Source organism: Coloeus monedula (genome assembly GCF_965178545.1).
Source record: "Coloeus monedula genome assembly, chromosome: 6".
NCBI classification, from domain to species: Eukaryota; Metazoa; Chordata; class Aves; order Passeriformes; family Corvidae; genus Coloeus; species Coloeus monedula.
Window position 1 is genome coordinate 11,320,153 of NC_138786.1, and position 21,475 is coordinate 11,341,627.

The following is a 21,475-nucleotide window of genomic DNA, read 5'->3' on the forward strand; positions in this document are numbered from 1 at the left end:
GAGTTGTTCTTCTACTCTGATGCTAAATTTTAGGTAAGACCACAGACAGAAACTTGATACCAAACTGAGCCACAAAGAGAGACATCTCGAGTGTTCTGCATTCTGCTGTCTGCTATGGTTACCAGCAGCCCATAAACACATGAACAAACCCATCCACAGAGAGAACAGCTCATGCTCACAGCAAACCAGAAATAGCAGCATGGGAAAACTTCACTTTCAGTTAGTGCTTCAAGTGAACTATCAGTAGTGACAATCCAGGCTTCCTAAAAACAAGGCAACACAGTTTAGGCCATACAGTCTATTAGAACTGGTAGCAATACACTATCAACACCTACAAAATCTTCTCTTAGCAAATGCTTGACACAGGCTTGATGAACAATGAAAAAAAGAAAAAGATTTCCTTGGACTGGTACAAAATACTGATTTTTTTCAGAACCACTGAGAGAAATCCGATTTAGTCTACAGCACAGCAATTTTTCATTGTTATTCCTGAACACGTTATGTGAAAGGACTTAGTTCCCAAAGCTATGTATGTACAATACAGTTAGGACCACCTCCTCAAAACAGATTCTGTTGTCAAATTTAGTGTTCTCAGATATTCTCCTTGTACCTTTTAAGGAGTAAAACAAATCACTCCAAGCAAATAAGCAAGAACATTTTATTGTGACACTTGCAGCTTTACCTTTCTCAAGTAATACAGAGTTCTCCCAAATGTCTTTACCAGCCAATTTAAATATTTCACCTACATCTGCATCACTAGTTTATAAAATTTCTCTAAGATCTGCATCTTTTCAACTGATTTAACACAAAAACAGAAGCAAAAGAACAAACTCTTGAAAACATAAAAGAGTTACATCGTGGCACATTTATTCTTTAGTAGAAAGTAAGAAAAACCTCCCTACTGACCTTTACTCCAAGTGAGGAAAAAGATAAATATCCACAGCTCTTTGTCCCATCTGGTAGGATTTTAAGATCCATCTATGCATGTATAATCACAGAACACAGTTTTAGCCACACTGAACCACCTAAGCAGATTTTATGTTCCATAGTTTTTAACATGCATTCCGTCCTCGGCGTGCTGACTACAGGACAGAGATTCTGTGTACCTACAGTGGTTTCAAATTAAAAATACACCATAAGCCAACTTAGAGACACATCCATTAGTAACTAATAGAAAGAATCACAAGAAGGTCTCACAACAGTTTACTAAAACATTAAGGTTCTTTAAATCACAGTTGTCAAATATAAAAATTCTATTTCCCCTCTAACTGAGATCTATTTACACGAACATTTTTAAAAGATGGGCTGTAACTCAGCTCTAATCGCTGTCATCTGAGCCCCCTTCAGAGCCCTCATCATTGGATGCCTCTGGTTCAGACTCGTTCCCAGAAGCTCTGGCAGAGCCCTCGTGGTCAGAGCCCCTCTCGGAGTCTCTGTCGGACTCGGCGCTGCGCGAAGCCGGGCGCGATTCGTTCTCGGAGCCGCCGGAGCCGCGACTCCTCCCCGACTGCACCGACTCATTGTCGGACTGCTCCGACTCCGAGCGCCGCCTCTTCCTCGGGGACCTGTCGCTGTCAGACTCCTCCTCGGACGCGCGGGCACTGCACCTGCGGGGACTGCCTGCCTCGCTGCCAGACTTGTTCCTGTTATCAGAATCGCTATCAGAAACAATGCGCTTGCTGTGCTGCTGCTCCCCGTCGTCCGAGTCACTGTTGCTATTTCGAGCGTGTCTGTGGGGAAAAAGCAGGGGAAAAAAAGGTATTAAAAGGTGCTCCCTTTAACTTACAAATAAAGCAAGACACCAGGATTTGGGTAATGCTGGAGTTAGAAGAATGAGTGGAATTAATTTGCACTGGGAAGGGATGCTGTCAGTACAATGAAAGACTTCTCATTATCTTTGTGTTATCTCATTAACACTGCATTTTCTCTTGAAGGCATGCATTGAAACTCTAAGCTCATACAAAGTTAATTAAGGTTCTTACCCATCATCAGCAATTTTGAGTTTGTCCTCATCAGAAGAATCATCACTTGATGAAATGATGGCTTTTGATTTGATCTTTCCTTTCATTGAAGGAGGCAGACGTTCTGGTTTGGGCTGTATAGGGGGAAAACAAAGGGCTGCTTGATCACGTGGCACACACAGCCCAAACGTAGAAACACATTCAGAAAACCAGACAGGCTTTTAAAAAATTTTCCATTTACTATCACTTAATTCTAGATGGCTTTGGAAATATCCTTTTCATCCTTGACGCAGCAATAGCAATAGGGGAGGAGGATAAAAATAAGCTCTAGGGCCAGTTGGCTCCAAGAGGTTTTGCTGTAATTCTCAACACTAATAAATCTCTCTTGACCAGGGTAATGCTGAACTCCAAATGCATATTTAGAAAGTGATGCAGTTATTCAGGGTTTAACTTACAGCCTTCTTCTTCTCTGCTTTGGGTGGACGTCGCTTCTTAGGCCGTGGGCCATTTTCGTGTTCTTCATCATCACTCCCCTCTTCTGCCTTCTGGGGTCTTGAACAGAAACACATTTTATATGGCATAAAGCATAATACTGCAAAAACCCCTTAAAACATACAAAAATACCAGTCTCAAGAAATGTCCAGTTCATCAAGTGTTACTCCTACTTCTTTTGCAGAGTGGTTGTTTAAGTTTTATAATGTGCAATGTGTAAGTAAAAAAAAATCATGTGACCTCTTGATAAGAGTTTGTTTTTAAACTGTTACAAAAGACTGCAGAGAATTGACTTAAAAGCCCTACTATTGCTCAGAGACTAATATTAAATGAACATTAATTAATAATTAATTAATTAATTAAAGTATCAGCTACCTCCTCCTTTTCTTCTTCTTCCTCTCACCCTCCTCTTCTTCCCCATCTTGTTCACTGCCACTGCCCTTCCTCTTCTTTTTCTTTCTAGAGATGGGCAGATCTTCATCACTGTCATCATTGACAAACTCATCAAACTCCCCTGCTCCTTTTTTGGAACGCTGTAAGAAACACAGACAACACAACATATTACTCACATCCCAGTCACAAAACTACCAGGAAACACTTCAAAATAGAAATTTAACTGAACATGTTTTGGAAGAGATGACAATACAAACCTTCTAGAGACTATGGCAAAGTTGGCACAAGATGGATATAATTTAGAAACTGATTCCAGATTGGCATACGATAAGATAATATTCTGTTATTTTAACAATTGAACACATTTTAGTGACGTGACCATGCTCAGAACTTTTAAGTATTAGTTTCCAATTTTGACATTTTAGTATTAAAACTGTGCAATTTTACTCAGTAGAGCCTAGGAGCTAGAAATTAAAAACCTGTGCTCCTGCAAGAGACCAGATATCAAAAGGGAAAAATTAAGGAGGTTTAAAAGGAAAGAAAAAACAAACAGAAAAAGAGATTAAAAAATTCTGTTCTACCCTGCCTCCACCACCACCACGTTTTTTCTCCTTTGATCCTTCTACTTCACCAGTAAACATCAGAATATTCTTGGTCTTCTCCACATATTGAGCTCTTTGTTCCAGAAGTTTCTTCTGCTCCTCTTTTTCTCTCAGGCGCTTCTCTTCCTGAAACACCAAGGAAGCCAACCATTACCATTGTATTTGCAGCATCACGGTGATTATAACAGCAGGCACAGAAATTATTTGCTGTCAGGAGACTGGAAAATTGCTTTTTGATGCTCTGTGTCACAGCAGAAGGTGCACATGGCAAAAAAAAAGTTTTCCGCAAGCCCATAGTGGAATAGGTAAAAGTCTGATGGCAAAACTTCTGGCACATCTATTTTATTTAATCATACAGCTAAAAATCTATTTCTGAGGCTATGAGGAAGAAAGAGTATCACCTGTTAGCTGTAGTATTTTCAGCTAGCACTTACTATGACTAAGAAAAACAGTTACTAGGGACCACCCCAGAGCAGCAGGAGCACACATATTGTCAGTGTGTCAGTACACTTATAAAATGCAATCAACAGAATTTAGTAGAGTAAAACCTGCTCTTTCAGCAGTTTCTGGCGAAGCAGCTCCTTTTCCTGCTCCTGCTTTGCACGCAGCTCCCTCTCCTCCTCATCCTGCTTGCGTGCCCGAGCCACGTGATACTGGGCCTGGCTCAGTAAGTCAGAGCACTGCCTGCAAAATCCAAGGTTCTCAGGTAAGGCAAGGTGGCAAACACAAAAAGAAAAGCCTTTATAAAGGGCCTGCATCACTACACCACGTTCATATGCCCAATAAACTGAAAAAAAGCTACTTGAAATAGCACAGAGAAGAGCAGTGCAGATTTTTGAGTAAATTAATGCACTTTTAGTAAGCTAATGTATCTTGCAATGTATCATTTCAGAACATACTGCTTCACACTTCAAATTCAGCCAATTCACATACAGAAAACCCACACATGAACATAAAAGGAATCGTGCCAACCAATTTGGACAGGTTCAGAAGTAGGGTTAATAAGAGCTTGCATTTAATCACAACACCCTAGCAAACCTAATCAGAAAGGGCAAAATTCAAGCTCAAAAAACCCAATTGTGTAAGAATTAAGGTTGCATAAAATGTCCAAATCACATGAAACATTAGAGCAAGGTGCTTTCAACACCCTCTTAGCTGATGTTAAAATGACATTTCTTTTAATATTGAAATTTTCTTCTCTGCACAAAGTGCTTCGCTGATACCCATTTCAGATGTACAGGGCAGGATGGCCAACACATGGTATTTGTACAGGGCTGTGGAAATCTTACAAGAATGCACAGTAAGTGAAACACAGGAAAAGAATGGAACAGTAATAGGGAGTGACCCTGCACTTGTATTTCTACTGTTCTAACAACCTGACAGCTGAAATTTTTGAATCTAGTTTTAATACAAAATAACAAGACAAAAATTTTCCACTTAGTATCTGAATGAAGGATTTGCTTGTGAGCTGGGGGTTTTTCTTTACCTGGCTTCTGTAGCAGCAAGTGCCAAGTCGAATCTCATCTTATCACCTACTTTACTCAAGTAACTGAAGTACCTGGAGGAAATCACAAGAAACTAAAGTAAGCAAATATGGCATTACTTACATATTTTTTGCAATTTTGCCTTTAAACAAAGCATTTAGTACTGAATTACAAACCTGTAAAACTCAACCAGTTTCCTCTGTGCCACCACCTTTCAATACAACAGTTAAAAAGTGCATTCACAGTTCTCCAAATTTAAAACATTCTAAAGCCACTCTGGAAAGGAAAAATTCTAAAGAGAGTTCTGAGATTTCATTTGCTGGCTCCTACCAGTAAGTACATTGCTGACCCCATCAGATTGATTTCTTATCTGTCATAGATTACATGCTTTAATTCAGCATAAGAGAAAGAAGGAAAACTTGTTTTTCAAAAATCCTTCTAGAGCAGCCTCCTTGACCTAGCGGACCAGCCCTTGTGAATACAACAAACTTCCAAGTAGATCAGTAAGCTATGATGATCAGTGCTTTGGAAAGTTTCTCCCATTTAAAAGACAATTACTTCTAACTTTCAGGATTGCCACAGTTTCTTCCCATATACCCTCAGACACATTTCCAATGAAGTGTTTTCGTGCTAGACTCAAATTCTTGTGTATATGAATAAAATAATTCCTTGCGCAAGGTCTAGACTATGGAGAGTATTTTCCCAAAAGTTTTAGTTAATAGGTAAAAATAAATTCATGCAACTTCTTCAAGACAATAAATAACAAGCTTCTCACTAAATTTAAGTTAGAACTTCTATCCTCAACATAACAGCAGAGCTAAGAATGCACAAAGCATGCACCAGCTATACCAGCAATACCTAGGAGCAGAATAAATGGTTGAAAGCTCTGTTCAAGGATGGTGACAACTGAACCAGATTAATCACACTGGTGTCTGCACAAAATTTTATATTATGTTTTTTTAAACAGAACTAAAATATCTCAAATGCACTTAAGAAACTGCTTCTGTTCTTAAGCTGTGACAGTACTTGGGCTTTACTTGCCAAAAGCAGGGCGAAATTAGTTTTAAGGGACTGCCAGTCATTAATTATGCTTATGTAAGATAAACTGATTTGCTTTTAAGCCCCATAGATTGTTTGAAAGAAGTCATGAAATAGTATTCAAGTTGTAGAATAATTGTCAACATTTTTTCAACTGTGCATTTCTGGGAAGAAGAGCATCTTGGTCACCACAATAACGAAACGCTTTGAGAAACACATATTGGCACCTGGTCAAACAAAACTGGCTCTGGAGCAAAGTCTGAACACAGAGTTTTGTCAGGCCCCATCTTTTGTTTTTCTACGAGAAACTCTGGAATAACACAGTGCTTTGTAGGAGATGATTGCTCTACTAATCAGATTTGTGCTCAATACTGCAAATATACTGTAAGGGGACAACCAAATAGATTACAATGATTAGAAATAAATGATCTTTACCTGTGGGCAAGCTCCAGTTCTTTCACAGCATTAAGCACTTCCTTCAGATTGCTTTTTTCATCTTTCAGGACAGAGGTAGCAAGTCTTTGCAGCACTAAAGCCACATTAAACATGAGAACTGTATCACTTGGAGCCACATGCCTGGCCTGGAAAAAACCATGTTTTTAAAAGAAGCTACAACGTGATACAGAAATGACATACAGAGAATAAACACTGCCATTTCAATCCCAGACCACCAAATTTAAAGAAACACTAACTAACCAACAGTAATTTTATTCTGTGATACATGATGTTCCAGATCCATACCTTTAACAAAGTTTGTTTGCATTCCTGCAATTTGCCACATTTGAACAGTGCCCGGGCCAAATATAACAACACTTCAGTGTTTTGATGCTTATAGAACTTTCTGAGGCAGTTCTCATACTGAAAGAAAACAAAAAAAAAATCAAAGTAAGAGGTGATAGTGGTTTGCTGTTTCAGTTAGCTAACTCCAGCAAATGTTTCTATTCCTAAAAAGCATGACTGCTAATATGACTTTTGTTTTTTAAAGAAGTGTGTTATGCTACATGGGTGCCTCCTTTTCACTGATCAGAACACTCTCTCTCCTACTCCATAGCAGGTACCTGCTTTTTTCTAGAAACTGGCTGCAGCCCAGAAGGCTCTGTAGGTCTTAAATACCAAAGAATACTTTTTAAAGTACCATCTACTGCAACAAAGTCCAACCAACGTGACTCATTTTAAGACCACTCAAATATTCTCCACAGTATAGGGGGAAAAAAAAATCTATTTTCTTTATTCATACAAGATGTTTTACCAATTGAAATATATTTAATATAGTAATTCCATATACCGGCTGTAATTAGTTAAAACAAAAAATCCGGACTTTCCATATGACAACAACATCAAATTTGTTCTGTCCACCCAGCTGAGGAACTTGGCCATGCAAAGGGGTATTAGTTTCTCTAAAGAGACTTGTTACTATAAGTTTTGTGGGTCTAGAATTAAAGGTTTAAAAGTTACCAAATGGATCTTTTTCAGTAACAAGCACCTTCTGTTTGACACTCTTTTCTCAAGGAATTCTTCACCCTTTCTAAGTCTCCAAAATAGCAAGGAATACAAATTAAGTTTTATTTCCAGCTCAAGTACAGAAAACTGCCCTGAACTGTAACACCTGAGGTTGCTACTCTTGGATCTCACTGTGCTGTGAGCACCCAGTTTTCACCCACCTTCAGCATCAGAGTTTTGTGTTTAGCTCAGGCCTGCCTCAGATTTGTACGCTTTAGGGTAGAGAACTCAGTAGGATAATTATTTTGGCTGCAGTAAGCTGGGCTAGTAAATTCAATTTGTCTCCCTTTGAGTCCAATATCATGTATCACACTGTGACTGCATAGCAGAACCCAGGGAACAATAAAACACTTCAGTAAACAAACACATTTCTAATAACATCTTTTCTTATATAAATCAGCAAATGAGTATTTTTTCTCCCAAATGGATAGGTGAAAGTGACACCCACTTCCCCACTGTAATTCACTGCTTAAACAATTGCTAAAATTAGATTTTCATTAGGCTTTTTGTCAATAAAAATAGACAAAGTGCTAAGAAAACAACAGACCCCATTCAAGCACATCAGAGTGAATGTGATTGTGTTGCCAAAGCTTGCTAACAGATAGTTCACTGGAGGACAGTAACTACTGAGCTCCTGATCATGTAAGAAAGGCCCAGTAACACTTCTTTATTAAGCACCACAAAAGCTTCAGAATGGCTCTGAATGAAGCATTTTTGAGCCTCAATAAGGACTCAAATGACACAAGTTTGTTCTTAGTTTCTTCCTGTTCAACATATGCTGTGTTTTTAAGCTAATTTGTAAGCTTTTGATCAGCTGATTGAGTCAATTCACTCAGAATAGGTTGACGCTTGAACATTTACTTGCTTGGGCAGGTCAGGTCAAACTAGCTGACCTCAACAGATTTCTTCCAACATGAATTACTTTGTGATTTTAACTGTGGTGAGTGAAATGATGGCCCAGTCAGCTTTTAAGACAGCTCTGTTTGTTATTCATGTGATCATTTACAAGAACAAAAATATGAATTGCTGCTATTAAAAAAAAAAATTCCCAGCAGCAAATTGTATTTACTTACTTTGGAAACATCTGAATGTAAAATCACATACTGTAACTACACTGACTGAAACCCCTCTGACTAACAGTTTATTCCACAACTAAAATTCTAACCCTGCTACCAAAAAAAAGTATAAAAGTTGATAGGTGCTTTGTCACTCCTCACACATATTTGGCAGTCTGTTATTAAATCTAGACTTGACAGCCAACAGCTTATTAAAAATAGACCTAGAACTTGTTAAAATACTGAAATTTTCCCAGCTGCTCTGACAACAGAGAAACATCTAGAAGTCATGTAAGCCAACGCAGGATGTAGTTCATTGTGGAGATGTTACCATCTGCACAGCACTGATGTACTGCTTCTGCTCTACGTAGATATGTGCCAAATTCAGCCACACATCACTGATATCTGCTGTTGCCTCTCTCACTTGGGCAAAAACATCACGAGCTTCACGGAAATATCCTTTATGTGCCAAGACAGCTCCTGAAAGGAGAGGAACATGTACAATGTGAGCTTCCAGGTTCATGCACTGTGCACTCCTACCACAGAAAATTCAATACTGCCTCAATAAAGTGCCCCCTCCAAAACTGACACAGCTGCCATTGCCTGGGCTCCACTCTACAGTGCTCAGGCCCTGAAAAACAATTCTATATTAAAGCATGGAACATAAGAATACGATCACCTCTGAAACAAGAATATGATCACCTCTGAAACAAGAATATGATCACCTCTGAAGGAAAACTAGAGTCTAATATTCACCTATGCCATTAGCAGCATACAAATTCTTTGGGTCATTTCTGAGGACTTGCTTGTAGATGGCTAATGCACGGTCTTGGTGACGTTTCTCCTGCAGAGAGAAATGCCCCAATTCATCACTCACTTCTACAGTGGGGTATTAAAAGATCTACACAGAGGTTTTATGAACTGGAAGATGCTAAACAGATATGAAGAAGAGGCTCTGAATAGCTAACAACATACAAAAAATAGACAAACAAACCCACACATAGGGCAGAGAGATGCCCATTACCTTTTCTCTGTCTCTTGTGGGTTGATGGAGAGTCTGCAACCAGACGTTGCCAAGAGCCAGCATGGAATAAGTATCATTTTGTGTGGAGGGCTGCTTCAATATTCTTTCAAATTTCTTCTGTCCTGGACCCCACTCTTGTTTAGCCAAATGAAGATTGCCAATCAGAGACCAAGCATCTGGATGGTCCTAAATAAAAATTCACTGTAAGTTACAAATGCACTTTTCCTTTTCAAGGTTACTTTTCCAAGTATAAATGTTACTCTTCTTAAATGTAATTCCATATTCAAAAGAACCCCAAACAAACAAAACACAGAGAGCAGATCTGGCAGATCTCTCTTCTTTCCCTAGTTTATGTGAACAAACAAAATAAAAATATAAAAAAAGGAAAATTAAAATTGAAGTTAACTTATTATTTAGAGTGGTTTAATGTTAAACACTTATGGGGTTACAAACCTGATTTATTTGAAGTGCTTCTTTAAACCAATCAGAAGCCTCATAAAAATTCCCTTTATCCCTGGCCATAGCCCCCAAGCGCAAATAGCCTGAAAATAAAAATAGAAAATAAAATAAAAATCAGGGAACTGGTTAAAGTCATCTTGAACAAAGAAAATATTGTCCATGTATGAATTTCAAAAGCAATCTTTCTCTTGACCAGTTGAAGACAGGAAACACTAAGACACCTTTCATATTCTATTCACAACGAGAAATATGTGAAGAGGAACTTGCACCCACAATGGCCATACAAAAACTGCAGGTTTTGAATAGTTAAAGTATTGTAGATGTGTTCAGTTGGCTTCATAAGTTAAGAACAACTGAAAAACCACAAAGAAATAAGGATCCATCAGTTACATAATTCTCCTCCCTCCACTTTAGATAGCTCTCCCATCTCCACAAGCTTTGGGAAGGTATCAGCAGGTGACAACAGAAAACAAGCAGGGAAAAGGCTACAGATGAGGCTGGGGCATGATGTGTGCTGCAGCTTGTGGCAAATAGCACAGGTCAGCCCCAAAACTACTGTGAAAACAAGGGAAGACAGACATAAGGAGAGCAGAAGACACTGTCAACCAGAAGATTGTTGGTATTGTAAGGACGACTGTGGAACTGAAACACCAAATGTTTCTTACAATCAACGTAATTTGGATGTTCTCTCAAAATGTTTTTATAGAGCTTTTCCGCTTCATGAAATTCACACATGGCCTCATAGAGCCTGGCAAGGTTGTAGGATGTTGTCACAGAGATGGCATTGTAGTAATGCTCATCGTGCTCAGCCTCTGCTTTTGCACGATCCAGCGACGCCAAAAAGTATTTCTGAAGTACAGAAAGAAAAGAGGAATGAAGCACTCCAGAATATTCTCAAAGAAAAACTTCTGTTTGATCAAGAAACTCCATTCAAACTGTGAGTAACTGCATACCTTTGCTTCTCCTAGGTTTCCCAGCCTGAAGTGCAGAGCACCCACATTATTCAGGATCTCTGGAGGGACATCAGCCTGTACTTTCTCCTGCAGAATGCGTGTGGCTGTTCCATAGGCTGACAGAGCACCCTTTGGAAAGAAACAAACAGAAAGTGGATGAAAGAAAGAAGAGAATGACCTCTAAATGCTCTTATGAAAAGCACATTTATAATTCACCAAGCGTGTATTAATAATACCTGTATATCAGTCTGCTCTAGAATTTGGGCTAGCTCAATCCATGCCTCTACATCATCAGGATACTGCTCTGTGACTTTCTTTAAATGCCCCTGAAAAACAGCAGAAAATAATTATGCCACTTCAAAGACATACAGCCTTCTTAAAAAAATGGAAATAAGAGTGAAGGCATTAACCTTCTCTCTAGAAAGATACACCATACTGCAGAAGCAAATGTCCTAAACATCTGCACAGTAATAAATCTGCATTAGTTTCCTTCCTTCATTATTCTCTTTTTCTGTAGAAGAAAAAACCTGCTTCCAGTCTCAGAAGCAAAAACTATTACACCAATATGAGAAACTAGAGAAGTGATGTGTAATATACTTTGAATTTATTTACCCAACATTAGGTTTAAAACACCTTTCATTTTAAAAAAGCATAACAGTCCTTCCAGATAAGCCAAGACAAGTGTTTTCTGGAAATCATCAGCTGATTTGCTGTCTTCAGGAAATCATGAGCTAACTTCCCATCTCCAGAGAATTTTATATATATATGGGAAGAATTCTGCCCTCTTCATGTACTAAATAGAGACATGAGGCTGGAGCTTCTCTAAATTCCTGGACATGCTTTACCTAGAGCTCAGCGTCGTCTCAGTACTGTCCAAAAGTTGTGACTCTTCACAGACAGGAAGATCCCCCATGACAACCCATATGAAATATTCCGTATCTACAGCCACCTAACCCTGAGTTTTATTTACCTTAAGGAACAGTCTGATTTCAAGTCTGATTTCTACTCTTGCATGTAAACACATGATGCTGGCAGAAGGAAAACTCACCTTTGCAATATCCCGTTTCTCCTGATCTTCTGAAGCTGCATAAAGAGATCCAAGGATTTTCATAGTCTCATAATTGTTAGGATAGGCTTTCAAAACTTTTTCAAAGCATTGTGAAGCATTCTCTTTGTCCCCTCGATAAATGTACATTTGACCCAATCCAAAAAATGGAAGTACGAAAGAAGATGAGGCAAACTGAGTGGCCTGGTAATAATACTGGAAAGCTTGATCATAATCTTCCTAATTAAAAGGAATTAAATGAAGAACAGTCAGTGTTTTTAAAAGCAATGTTTGCATGACCTTTTATAACAGAGACTTTTTTAAAGTGTGAGCTCAAAGAGGACTTTTAAAAACTGCTCTACCTGCACATGAAAAGACCTTGCCAGCTGATAACAGCTCTCTGCCTGCATCGCTTCCACTTCTGTGTTATGGAAAGCATGAAGAGCCAAGTGTTGTACTTTACCATAGTCCTGAAAAAAAAAAAAGGAAGTTAAATGAAATCAACTTCCTTCTTCACTTTATTATGGTCAAGTGATTTATGATTTAAACATGGATAGCTGGAAAACATAACAAAGCTTTAGTCACGGCACAGACTAACAACAGATTTAGTTTTAGCTGTTACTATTCTTTTCTCTATTTCATATTTAAAAGCATGGGAGAGTGAGGAGAGGGAAAAACAAACAAACAAAAACCCCAAATCAAACTAACCAACCAACCAAAAAAAAAAAAAAATCCCAAACATCAAAAACTCAAAACCCCTTCAGGGCACAAAGGTGACTTTGAGTTGAGAAGTAAGTGCACCTTTTCTTGGTTTTCTTGAGAAAGGTTTATACAAAATTCAGGCCAAAAACCTCACACTTGTCCATCTAGATTAACAGATATTAGGCACCTGATGAAATGAGTTTGAATCTAACACCAGAATTCTTGCTGTTCAGAATTTATCAAGTACTTAACTGTAAAATTTCAGAGATCTCTTACCTTCTTGAAAAAGAAGTGATTAGCCAAGTGATTCAACACCATTGGATTACTGGGATCAATTGTGTAAGCCCTAGAGAGGAGCTGAACACCGTTCTTGATGGAATCAGCCTAAATGAAACATTGACAGGTATCAGCCACACCTCAATATCTGTATCTTATTACTATTTTCAAAACCATTTTTCAGTCTAGGCTCCTGCAGGATTTCTGACAACACCACACTGAGCTCACAGAAAAAACTAAGTTCAGCTACCAGCTTTCTTCCTGCAGCATACAGGCGGGAAATAGGAAATGAAGCTACCACACAGGGATGGAAAAGAGCAGAGCAGGACTTTCTAGGAAAAAAAAAGGCAAAAAAACCCCAAAGACTTAGTCTTGATGTCCTTTGCCAAGTCACATTCGCAGCCTGACGGCCTTCCTTCTGTTCCTTCTATTGTTCAGTGTCCCCAGTGTTTGTTTGGTTTAGGTTATGATGTTCTACCCAATTCATTCAGCAGTGGAATGAAGATATTTTCATGTTCAAATTCTGAACAACAACTTCAGATGTCATTTTAAAAAATGATAGAAGTTTGCAGTGCTTATGTAAGAACATCATTGCACCAACTTAACTCTTTCGTAAAGAAACTTTACACTTTAAAGAAAGCTTCCCATGGGTAAAAATGTGACTTACCTACAAGTTCCAATCAAGTAAAATAATTGCTCTTTATTTAGGACACCCATGAGACCTGTATCACAAGCATGTCAGCTTAATCTGTACTTATTTCTGAACAGAAACACCAAAAATGGTATCTAGAAACCATCTAACATCTGTGCTTTACTTTGTAATTATGATGAACAGAAAGCTGTCTTATTGAACAGATTAGGTTTCAAGAGGTTAAAACATAACATGAAGGCAGCTAAAAAACCAACTTCTATTTGAACAGGTACAATCTTTTCAGGCCTAGTGTAACAATATACCTGGATTAGGAGATATTGAATCATTCCTGCCTTAATTTTCAAAGGTAAATGTGTTTTAACAATCACACTATGCATTTGTCCAAGTTCTCCAATAATCTGAGTCTCATGTCCAACTTCAACCAAATTCAGTAGAGGGATAGAGGTCCCAAAGCTCCTAAGTGCTTCATAAAAGAAAACCTGAGATCAGACAGACCTCAGCGAGTACAGTGTGATCTCAACCCTGATCTGACATCGTAACATCTTCTAGGAGGAAGAAACATTAGAAATATCTAAGCACAGAAAAGATGCCAATTAGTTTGATACTCAGAGAGACTCTTTTCCCCAGTGTTCTTCCCTCCCTGTGTCAACTCTTCAGTGTTATCCTAACTTGGAAGTAAAAACTGTGAAAACAGTTTAAAGTAAAGCACAGATGATGTATTTCTTAGAAAGAATACAAAACATCTTTGAGCAGCTCAGCTTTCAATCACAGCTTTTTGAAGCTTCAGGTGCGTGGGCTCTTCCCTTGACTTCAGTTAAAAGATCTTCAGGAAAAGAAAAAGGAAGATACCAGATTTCATCAATTTCTCATCTGTGGAATTTATTAAAATTTGACTTTAGAGTATTTTTGACTCTCTCTGTAGTTTTACAAAAAAACACCTTATGCCCACTTTTTTTAGTTTCTTCATGGAAGTCTTAACAGTTATTTTTTTTTCCCCATGAAGTAGTAATCCAAGAATTTTTCAGACATTCTGTGCAAACAAAAAAATCTTTCTAGGGAACTATAGATCACAACACACTAAATTTTGACCACATACAATTATGTAAAAATTTAATTTTTGAACACTTAAAGGTCTCATCCTCCACTGATAATATCTGAGATGGTTAATCCATGCTAAGGAAGTTATGATCCCAACTAAGCTATATTTTCATACGTATTTTTCTAGTGATACATCATCTAGAAAAGTGGATCACCACTTAATTGTAGTTTTATCAGCCCAGTTAAAATTTCTTCTTGCCTACTCTTTGGTTTACCATGCAGCATGCATGGCTGAATATAACTTTGAAACTTGTTTGAAAACTTGTTCTTAACTCCTAAACTTTTAAAAAACTTGTTCTAACCTCCTGGGACTGTGTCTTATACCTTAACCTTCCTTCACATATCTCACCATGGATTTTTATTATTTTAAGTAAAATAGTTAACCAAGCACTGTTTTTCTGTACCTAACTCCTCTGTAAATAACAGAACTGAGTATTTTTAACAACAGAAGAAAGCTATTCAGAGTGTGCTGCTCACACCACAAGCACGTATCTGTAATATCATTCAGTAGTAGCACAGACTTAAATTTATTTAACGATAAAAGTTATTACCCATTTTGAAACTAGACTATCTTTGAAAGGATAAAAGTTTAGCTTTTTTAGCTAGGAGAAAGTAAACTGAGCGTGGATTCTTGCTAAGTCAGACCTACCTCCTTATTATTGAGTTCCAGAACAGCCAGTCCAACCAAGGCCCCCACGCATTTGGAATTCAGCTCCAGAGCCCTGCTGAAGGCCAAGCGAGCTTTTTCCAGCTTGTTCAGTTTCACGAAGCAGTGGCCCATTCCCAGTCGAACCTCAGCTAGAGAACAACATGACACCATTCAGAACCCCAAAGTTTCAACTTTATGCCTTTTTTTCACAGCCTGGAGTGAAAGCAGAATTTGTAATAGTTTCTTAAAGCCTCTAAAGCCATTTAACAATTTGCTGTTTTTCAAGGCAGCAGCCCATGCTTGGCTGACCACAAAATGAACATGAATGCATTAGTAAGACTTTATTTCTTCATAAACCCCAGAACACTGATCTATCTCCCACAGACTTCACTGCCAAACAAATAAAAACTTATTTTTATGGGAATGCATTAGAAAACAATAGAGAAAAGCATTAAAAAATTGCCAGATGGAAGGGTTGGAAATTTCTCAGGCTGGTTAAGTTCACCTCAAACTAACAGGCCTTCAGAAAACACAGATGCATAAACAAGTTAGCTGGCATTTCTCCTCAAATGATCAACTGATTCACATGCTGTTTATCATCCTCCAACTTCCACGACCACGTACATATGGACTAATACAGAAAATTCATATCATATTGCCCTTTTGGTGTGCTCGTGATCTAAGAGTACAGAGAATTTATAAACAACAGTTTCAAATCTGTGTCTGTAAAAAAGCAGGGAGCAAAGGAAAGATGTTTGTTGAAAAGTAAGGCTTTTGTAGCATTCATTCCTACGGTAAAGCAGACCATAGAACATACATAAACCTTTTTTCAGAAAGATTATGGCAAAATGTATCACATCTCTCATAAGACTTCCAAGTATTAATGATCCTAATGTAAATACCTGGAATTAATGTATTTATATCCCATGTACCACTTTTACAGCCATTAGCAATTGCTTTCCAAGATTTTTGCATAGAGAAAATAATACAACACCAGGAACATTCACATTGTGCACTACAGGTAGAATTCTACTTTTTAGGTCTTGTTTCATTATTACTACGTCATTTCTGAAGCCTTATTCCAAGAGCTCAGAGAGAGAGAGATTCTGCAAGAGCCTTGAACAGTTCCCTCCCTCCCCATACAACTTTAATTTCTCTTACACACAAATTCTCATTTTCCAGTATCTCTTTAAAGGCTAATGCTTTGAAAAATAGAACAGTATTTTCCTAAACACAACTTCCTTCTCTAACAATTAAGAAATATTTCAAGTCAATGAATGCCTAAATCTCCCTATAATGAGGGCTGGGGTTCTTTTGATAGATATAGACCACAAAAATGCCCACTGAATTTGAATTAGGAAGACCTGAGTTAGTTTGCAAGCAGAACAAATACTTCCAGTAGCAGATACTGTCTGTCTTACCTGGGCAGCCTGGATTGGTACGCAGTGCTTTCTTGTAGTAGGCAAGGGCTCCTCTATAATCCTTCTTGTTAAAAGAAATGCATGCTTTACCTATTAGAACATACCAGGAATAAAACCAAAGAGTTATAAACCAGAAGCTCAAGTATTACTTGGTAAACTTGTGCTGCGCCCACTTTCAAAAGCTACAGTTAAAAACTAACAGAAAATTCAATCAACAACAACTTTTATTACCTTTGATGATGTCAAATATACGAAAAAAGCAAACATGAAAATACATGAAATTAACATTTTCATATTTTTCTGCAGAAACTTAATTCCTTATTGGTCCAGAGGAAAGACACTTACTAAGACTAGCGAACAACTTAAATTTCAAGTGTTACAGTCTGTTAACGCCGCACTAGTGGTAACTTCACCCTTAACAAAGTGTACAGCTTCATTGCCATCATCAGGGAAGCATAAATAACTGGACTGGATGTATGCCCACGGACCTCAGAAGATGCCAGTTAGCATTACACTTTTCCTAGCTCTTCCACCTATGTGTACTTTCCAAATCTGAATTAGTCTGGCATGTGTGTCTTGATCACATTCTCTCTACACACACACACTCTTAAGCACATAATTCATTCTCAAACTCAACCACAGAGACCAGGTTTTTACAAATATCCATAAACTCATACCAAGAAGGGCAGGAATATTATTTGGAGACTGGTTGAGCACGAAGTGGAATTGTGCATCGGCTTGGTCCATCTTATCACCTTCAAGCAGACAAAAGCAGGCTCTTCCCAACAAGTGATTCTAGACAAGGAAAAGAATTTGCAATACATTTATCTTTACAAAATAGGAAGTTTGGACTTCATGGAAGATTAAGTGCCTTATAATGCTTTTTACAATTAAATTATTTCTCTTAGATTTATCAAGCAAGAGAATACCAATCCTTCCTTCCCAACCTCCAAAGTTGACTGAAGTAGTTCTATCAAGCATGCCAAGCTAGAGATAATTACTCCTGGTAGCACCACACACATTTCAGATACAAGTTTTGCTTACATGTGACTTTAAAGCCTGAGCAGTTGCTGTCTTCCATTTAGTGAATCAATACCTGTTTTCTTTACAACAACAAATTTACAAAAATGGGTTTTTGATCAGATATCAGTTTTACCTGATCATACATGATGATTTTGTCAGCCATGGTGTACAGCAGGGTGGCCTGGGTAATGAGCTCCTTCTTGTTGTCTTTGTTCTTCTCCTTCCGAGCCTGCTGTACATAGTAGGCTGCCAGTGTGTCCAGACATGTCATCTGATCTTTCTCGTGGTCTCTGTAGTCCAGGTTGCCATCGATGCGGGCAGCTTCCAGCAGCTTCACAAAGTCTTCTGTTTTGCCTTGCTTGTAGTATTCCAGCTATAAAACATACAGTTTTAATGGACACCCCCCCAGTGAGTACAGAACATAGCAAGTTGGTGCTTTAGATATCACACAAACTCTTTTTCCAGGATGTAGTGATAAATCAGAAATAAATGTAGGGATAATTAGAGAAAAGTATTCTGATAATGCCAAATATTTTTCTGTCCTAGAATCATTGAATGGCCTGGGTTGGACGGGACCTTGAAGATCATCTCATTCCAACCCCCTGCCATGGGCAGGGACACCTTCCACCAGGCCAGGTTGCTCAAAGGCCCATCCAACCTGCCCTTCAACACTTCCAGGGGTGGGGTATCCACAGCTTCTAAAGACAACCTGTGCCAGTGCCTCACCACTTTAAAACACAAGTTTTTGAGCTATTTATAAGTGAAGAATCCACTGGTCTTCACCTGAACTTCTTTGACTTTCTGAAATTTAACCGTACTTTCCACAGTAGAGATATTGCCCCCTCCGTTTTTATGAAGCACGTAAGCAAAGCCACAAACCAGGAAAACTATGGATTGAGGGAAAAATAACCTTAGAAAGCAAGCCTCAAGAGGCATTGTTTCAGGAACAAGAGATGAAATTAAAATCCCAATATGCATATGCCAATCAGAAACATCAATGACTGCATGACCCCATAAGGTTCCTGTTCAGAATTCAGTTATCATTGGTCATGAGAAGAAGGAAGTGGAAATTATGATTTATGTGAATACAATACTCAAATATACAGTTTGTATCTATACTGACCGCTAGGGCAATCCATATGTGCAGCTGGGTGTGTTCCTGTTTGAGTATACTTATAACTTCATCACCCTCGGGCAACTGATCGAAGTCAAGCTCGATAACCTAGGACCAAACAACACAGATAATCTTTTCACAAAGCATTAAAAACATTGTCTATCATTGAGCTCAAAGGAAGCTGGACATGTCAGAGCACAAAACATAAATAATTACTTGCGTTTTAACAAGGTTATGGACAAAGAAAGAAGAGATAATGTATTGCATTCTGTACATCACAAAAGCGACAGTCTCTCTTTAGAGTAAAAGACAACCCAATGTTTGGGATACCAGACAGGGAGAATAAGCAGAGATCCTAATTCAACTTCTTTCACTATGGACTTCATGCTCAGAATCAGCTAATAATCAACTTGACTGCACACTGCTGAATTTCTACAACTTTTCCTACAGCTAAGACAGAGATTTAGTTCAGAGTCAAAATCTTCCAAGTCATCAGATGTCAGAAAATCAACACCTCAGACTTATCTCAAGAGTCCTGAAATTTTGTAAAGTCACCTTTATGCCCTAGGAAATGAAGAGACTATTGAAGCAGCTAAATTTCTGAATATTCACAGCTGTAGACACGACCAGCAAATGACATCAACAACTTTTCATTGTTCAAACATTGTTTTGTGAGTACTATTCTCCCATGTTGATCTAATCTTGTGATATTATAAAATGAGTAAAAAGGAGCAGGTACTCCCCAGATGGGATATTTGGGAACACAATTTAACTGCTTGTTAGTTCACCTTACTCAGTCATGCTGCCTTTAATAATTAGTCATCTGCGTTACAAGTTAATTTTACAGCAAGAAAGAGGCACAGTTGTCATACCCTGATTACCAATGCTGGGACTCCTCTATAGGCTGAGTTAGAGCAATCCAGTTTATAAAGGCTTATAGTTTTGACTATGCAAAACTTGAGAGTACCAGCAAAAATATTTCTGCTTAGCTATTGCTCATTTTAGTTTTGAGTTTGTGTTGCACAGTACCTCCTCTTTGACGGATAATGGCCCTCATCTACCAACTAAAATAGTTATTAATGAGAAATAGATATTATCAACACAGCAAATAAACATGGGAGTACAAAAGGGCAGGGCAGAGAGGAGAAGTATTTTATAGCATTCTTTAGTGATTAATTTGAAACTTTGGGATCCAAGTAGTCCTAGCCTGAACAGCAGCACCAAGATCACTACTCATGCTGACACCTAGCACAGAAATTTGTCACAGAAGAAAAAGCCCTTGGACATGTAAACTCCATAGAATAAAGTAACTTTGTGAGACTTAAGAACTCAGTGGCAGCCATATAGAAATTAGTTTCCCTATATATATTTGTGCATACACGAATGTCTGTGGGTACAGGTATATATGTACGCATGCATGCATATATGTGCGATATGAGTGTGTATATATAAGAGCAGGGATACGGATGTTCACAGAGAATATTCTTCAACGTGTAAGCAGTGTATTTCAACACCTTACTCAGCTACGCTATTAATTTAGTATCTGCTACGAAATGATTTAACGTCAAACTTTGTTATACGCTGCAAATTTCCAGATGCTTCTCCTGAATCTTTCTAACCTCGGCTTGTAACAGTGTACCTTAAATAAAGGAAAGTTAAGTAAGTTTCTAGAGCCACGGTGAAATAACTTTACAGAGCGGGTCCGCTGCCCTGCCTGTGTCTATGCGCTGCTTGAGGGACACCAAAAACCCCTGACACCCCAAAGTACGGCGAGAATGTGGCCGGACACGCACCTGTGACCCCGGCACGGGGGCTGGGAGCGACACTCGCGCCCCGAGCCCGGGGCACAACCACGGGCGGCAGCAGCGACCGCCCGCGCCCCGGCACGGATCGCCCTCCCTGCCCCTCCCCGCCGCCTCCCCGCGCCCGACTCGCCTCGTCGGTGTCCCGGAGCGGGATCTCGATGGAGCCCCGCGACATCCTGGCGACAGCGCTGCCGGACCCGCCACTCGCCGGGCCGGGGCCGCCGCCGCCGCGCGCACTTCCCCTCACGGCAGCGCCCGACCCGGACGTGCTCGGGAACGGGGCGGAGCGGGCCGGGCCCGCCCCCGGGGCGGTGTGAGGGCAGGGCTCCCTCGTTCCGACACACATCACACAGCTAGCCTTGGGAATACGTCCATATGCGTCTCTAGAACACCGAAAAGCCGCGCTGAGTGTTTGTGTGTACGCAGTAGATTTGCCTGGGTGACCCTCATCTTTGGAGCACGACTCCCTCAGGTGGCGCCTCTCCTCACGACATCTCAAAATCATCAAAAGATTTCCAGATAAACGCGTTAAACCGTGCGGATTTTCCCCATATATGTGGGAAACCAATGTGTAAATCCAAATTAATATTATCCGACTAGCTCAGCTGGTGTAATGCTGTTGATGCATATTTATAATTTTTCAGCCAGAGCTGGGCCAGCTCTTTTCCAGTTAGGTGAGTGTTTTTAATGACAAATAGTGAATCTGATAACATTGGAGCCTTGGCTGTG

The 21,475-nt window shown here is 39.1% G+C and overlaps 1 protein-coding gene across 1 annotated transcript; it reads right to left on the reverse strand.

Annotated features, from left to right (window-relative positions):
- Nucleotides 1–666: 666 nt before the first annotated feature.
- CTR9 (CTR9 homolog, Paf1/RNA polymerase II complex component) lies at nucleotides 667–20,996 on the reverse strand. The gene is made up of 25 exons (XM_082282742.1): nucleotides 20,877–20,996; nucleotides 18,951–19,049; nucleotides 17,961–18,200; nucleotides 17,482–17,599; nucleotides 16,805–16,894; nucleotides 15,384–15,532; nucleotides 12,985–13,092; nucleotides 12,369–12,476; nucleotides 12,010–12,246; nucleotides 11,198–11,287; nucleotides 10,962–11,090; nucleotides 10,674–10,857; nucleotides 10,003–10,091; nucleotides 9,550–9,735; nucleotides 9,282–9,369; nucleotides 8,857–9,005; nucleotides 6,712–6,828; nucleotides 6,406–6,551; nucleotides 4,935–5,006; nucleotides 3,997–4,132; nucleotides 3,428–3,574; nucleotides 2,829–2,986; nucleotides 2,417–2,513; nucleotides 1,983–2,095; nucleotides 667–1,730 (listed from the first exon to the last, which is right to left on the reverse strand). The coding sequence occupies exons 1-25, from the start codon at nucleotides 20,919–20,921 to the stop codon at nucleotides 1,319–1,321; spliced, it is 3,507 nt and encodes a 1,168-aa protein (XP_082138868.1). The 5' UTR covers nucleotides 20,922–20,996; the 3' UTR covers nucleotides 667–1,318.
- Between the last annotated feature and the right edge of the window lie 479 nt (nucleotides 20,997–21,475).

Excerpts from the sequence above, each read along its gene's own strand:
- CTR9 (XM_082282742.1), bottom strand. The coding sequence starts at position 20,921 with ATGTCGCGGGGCTCCATCGAGATCCCGCTCCGGGACACCGACGAG. Across the intron at positions 16,895-17,481 it reads TAATATTCCTGCCCTTCTTG|GTAAAGCATGCATTTCTTTT; the intron begins GTATGAGTTTAT and ends ATGTTCTAATAG. Across the intron at positions 10,858-10,961 it reads GAAACCTAGGAGAAGCAAAG|AAATACTTTTTGGCGTCGCT; the intron begins GTATGCAGTTAC and ends TCTGTACTTCAG.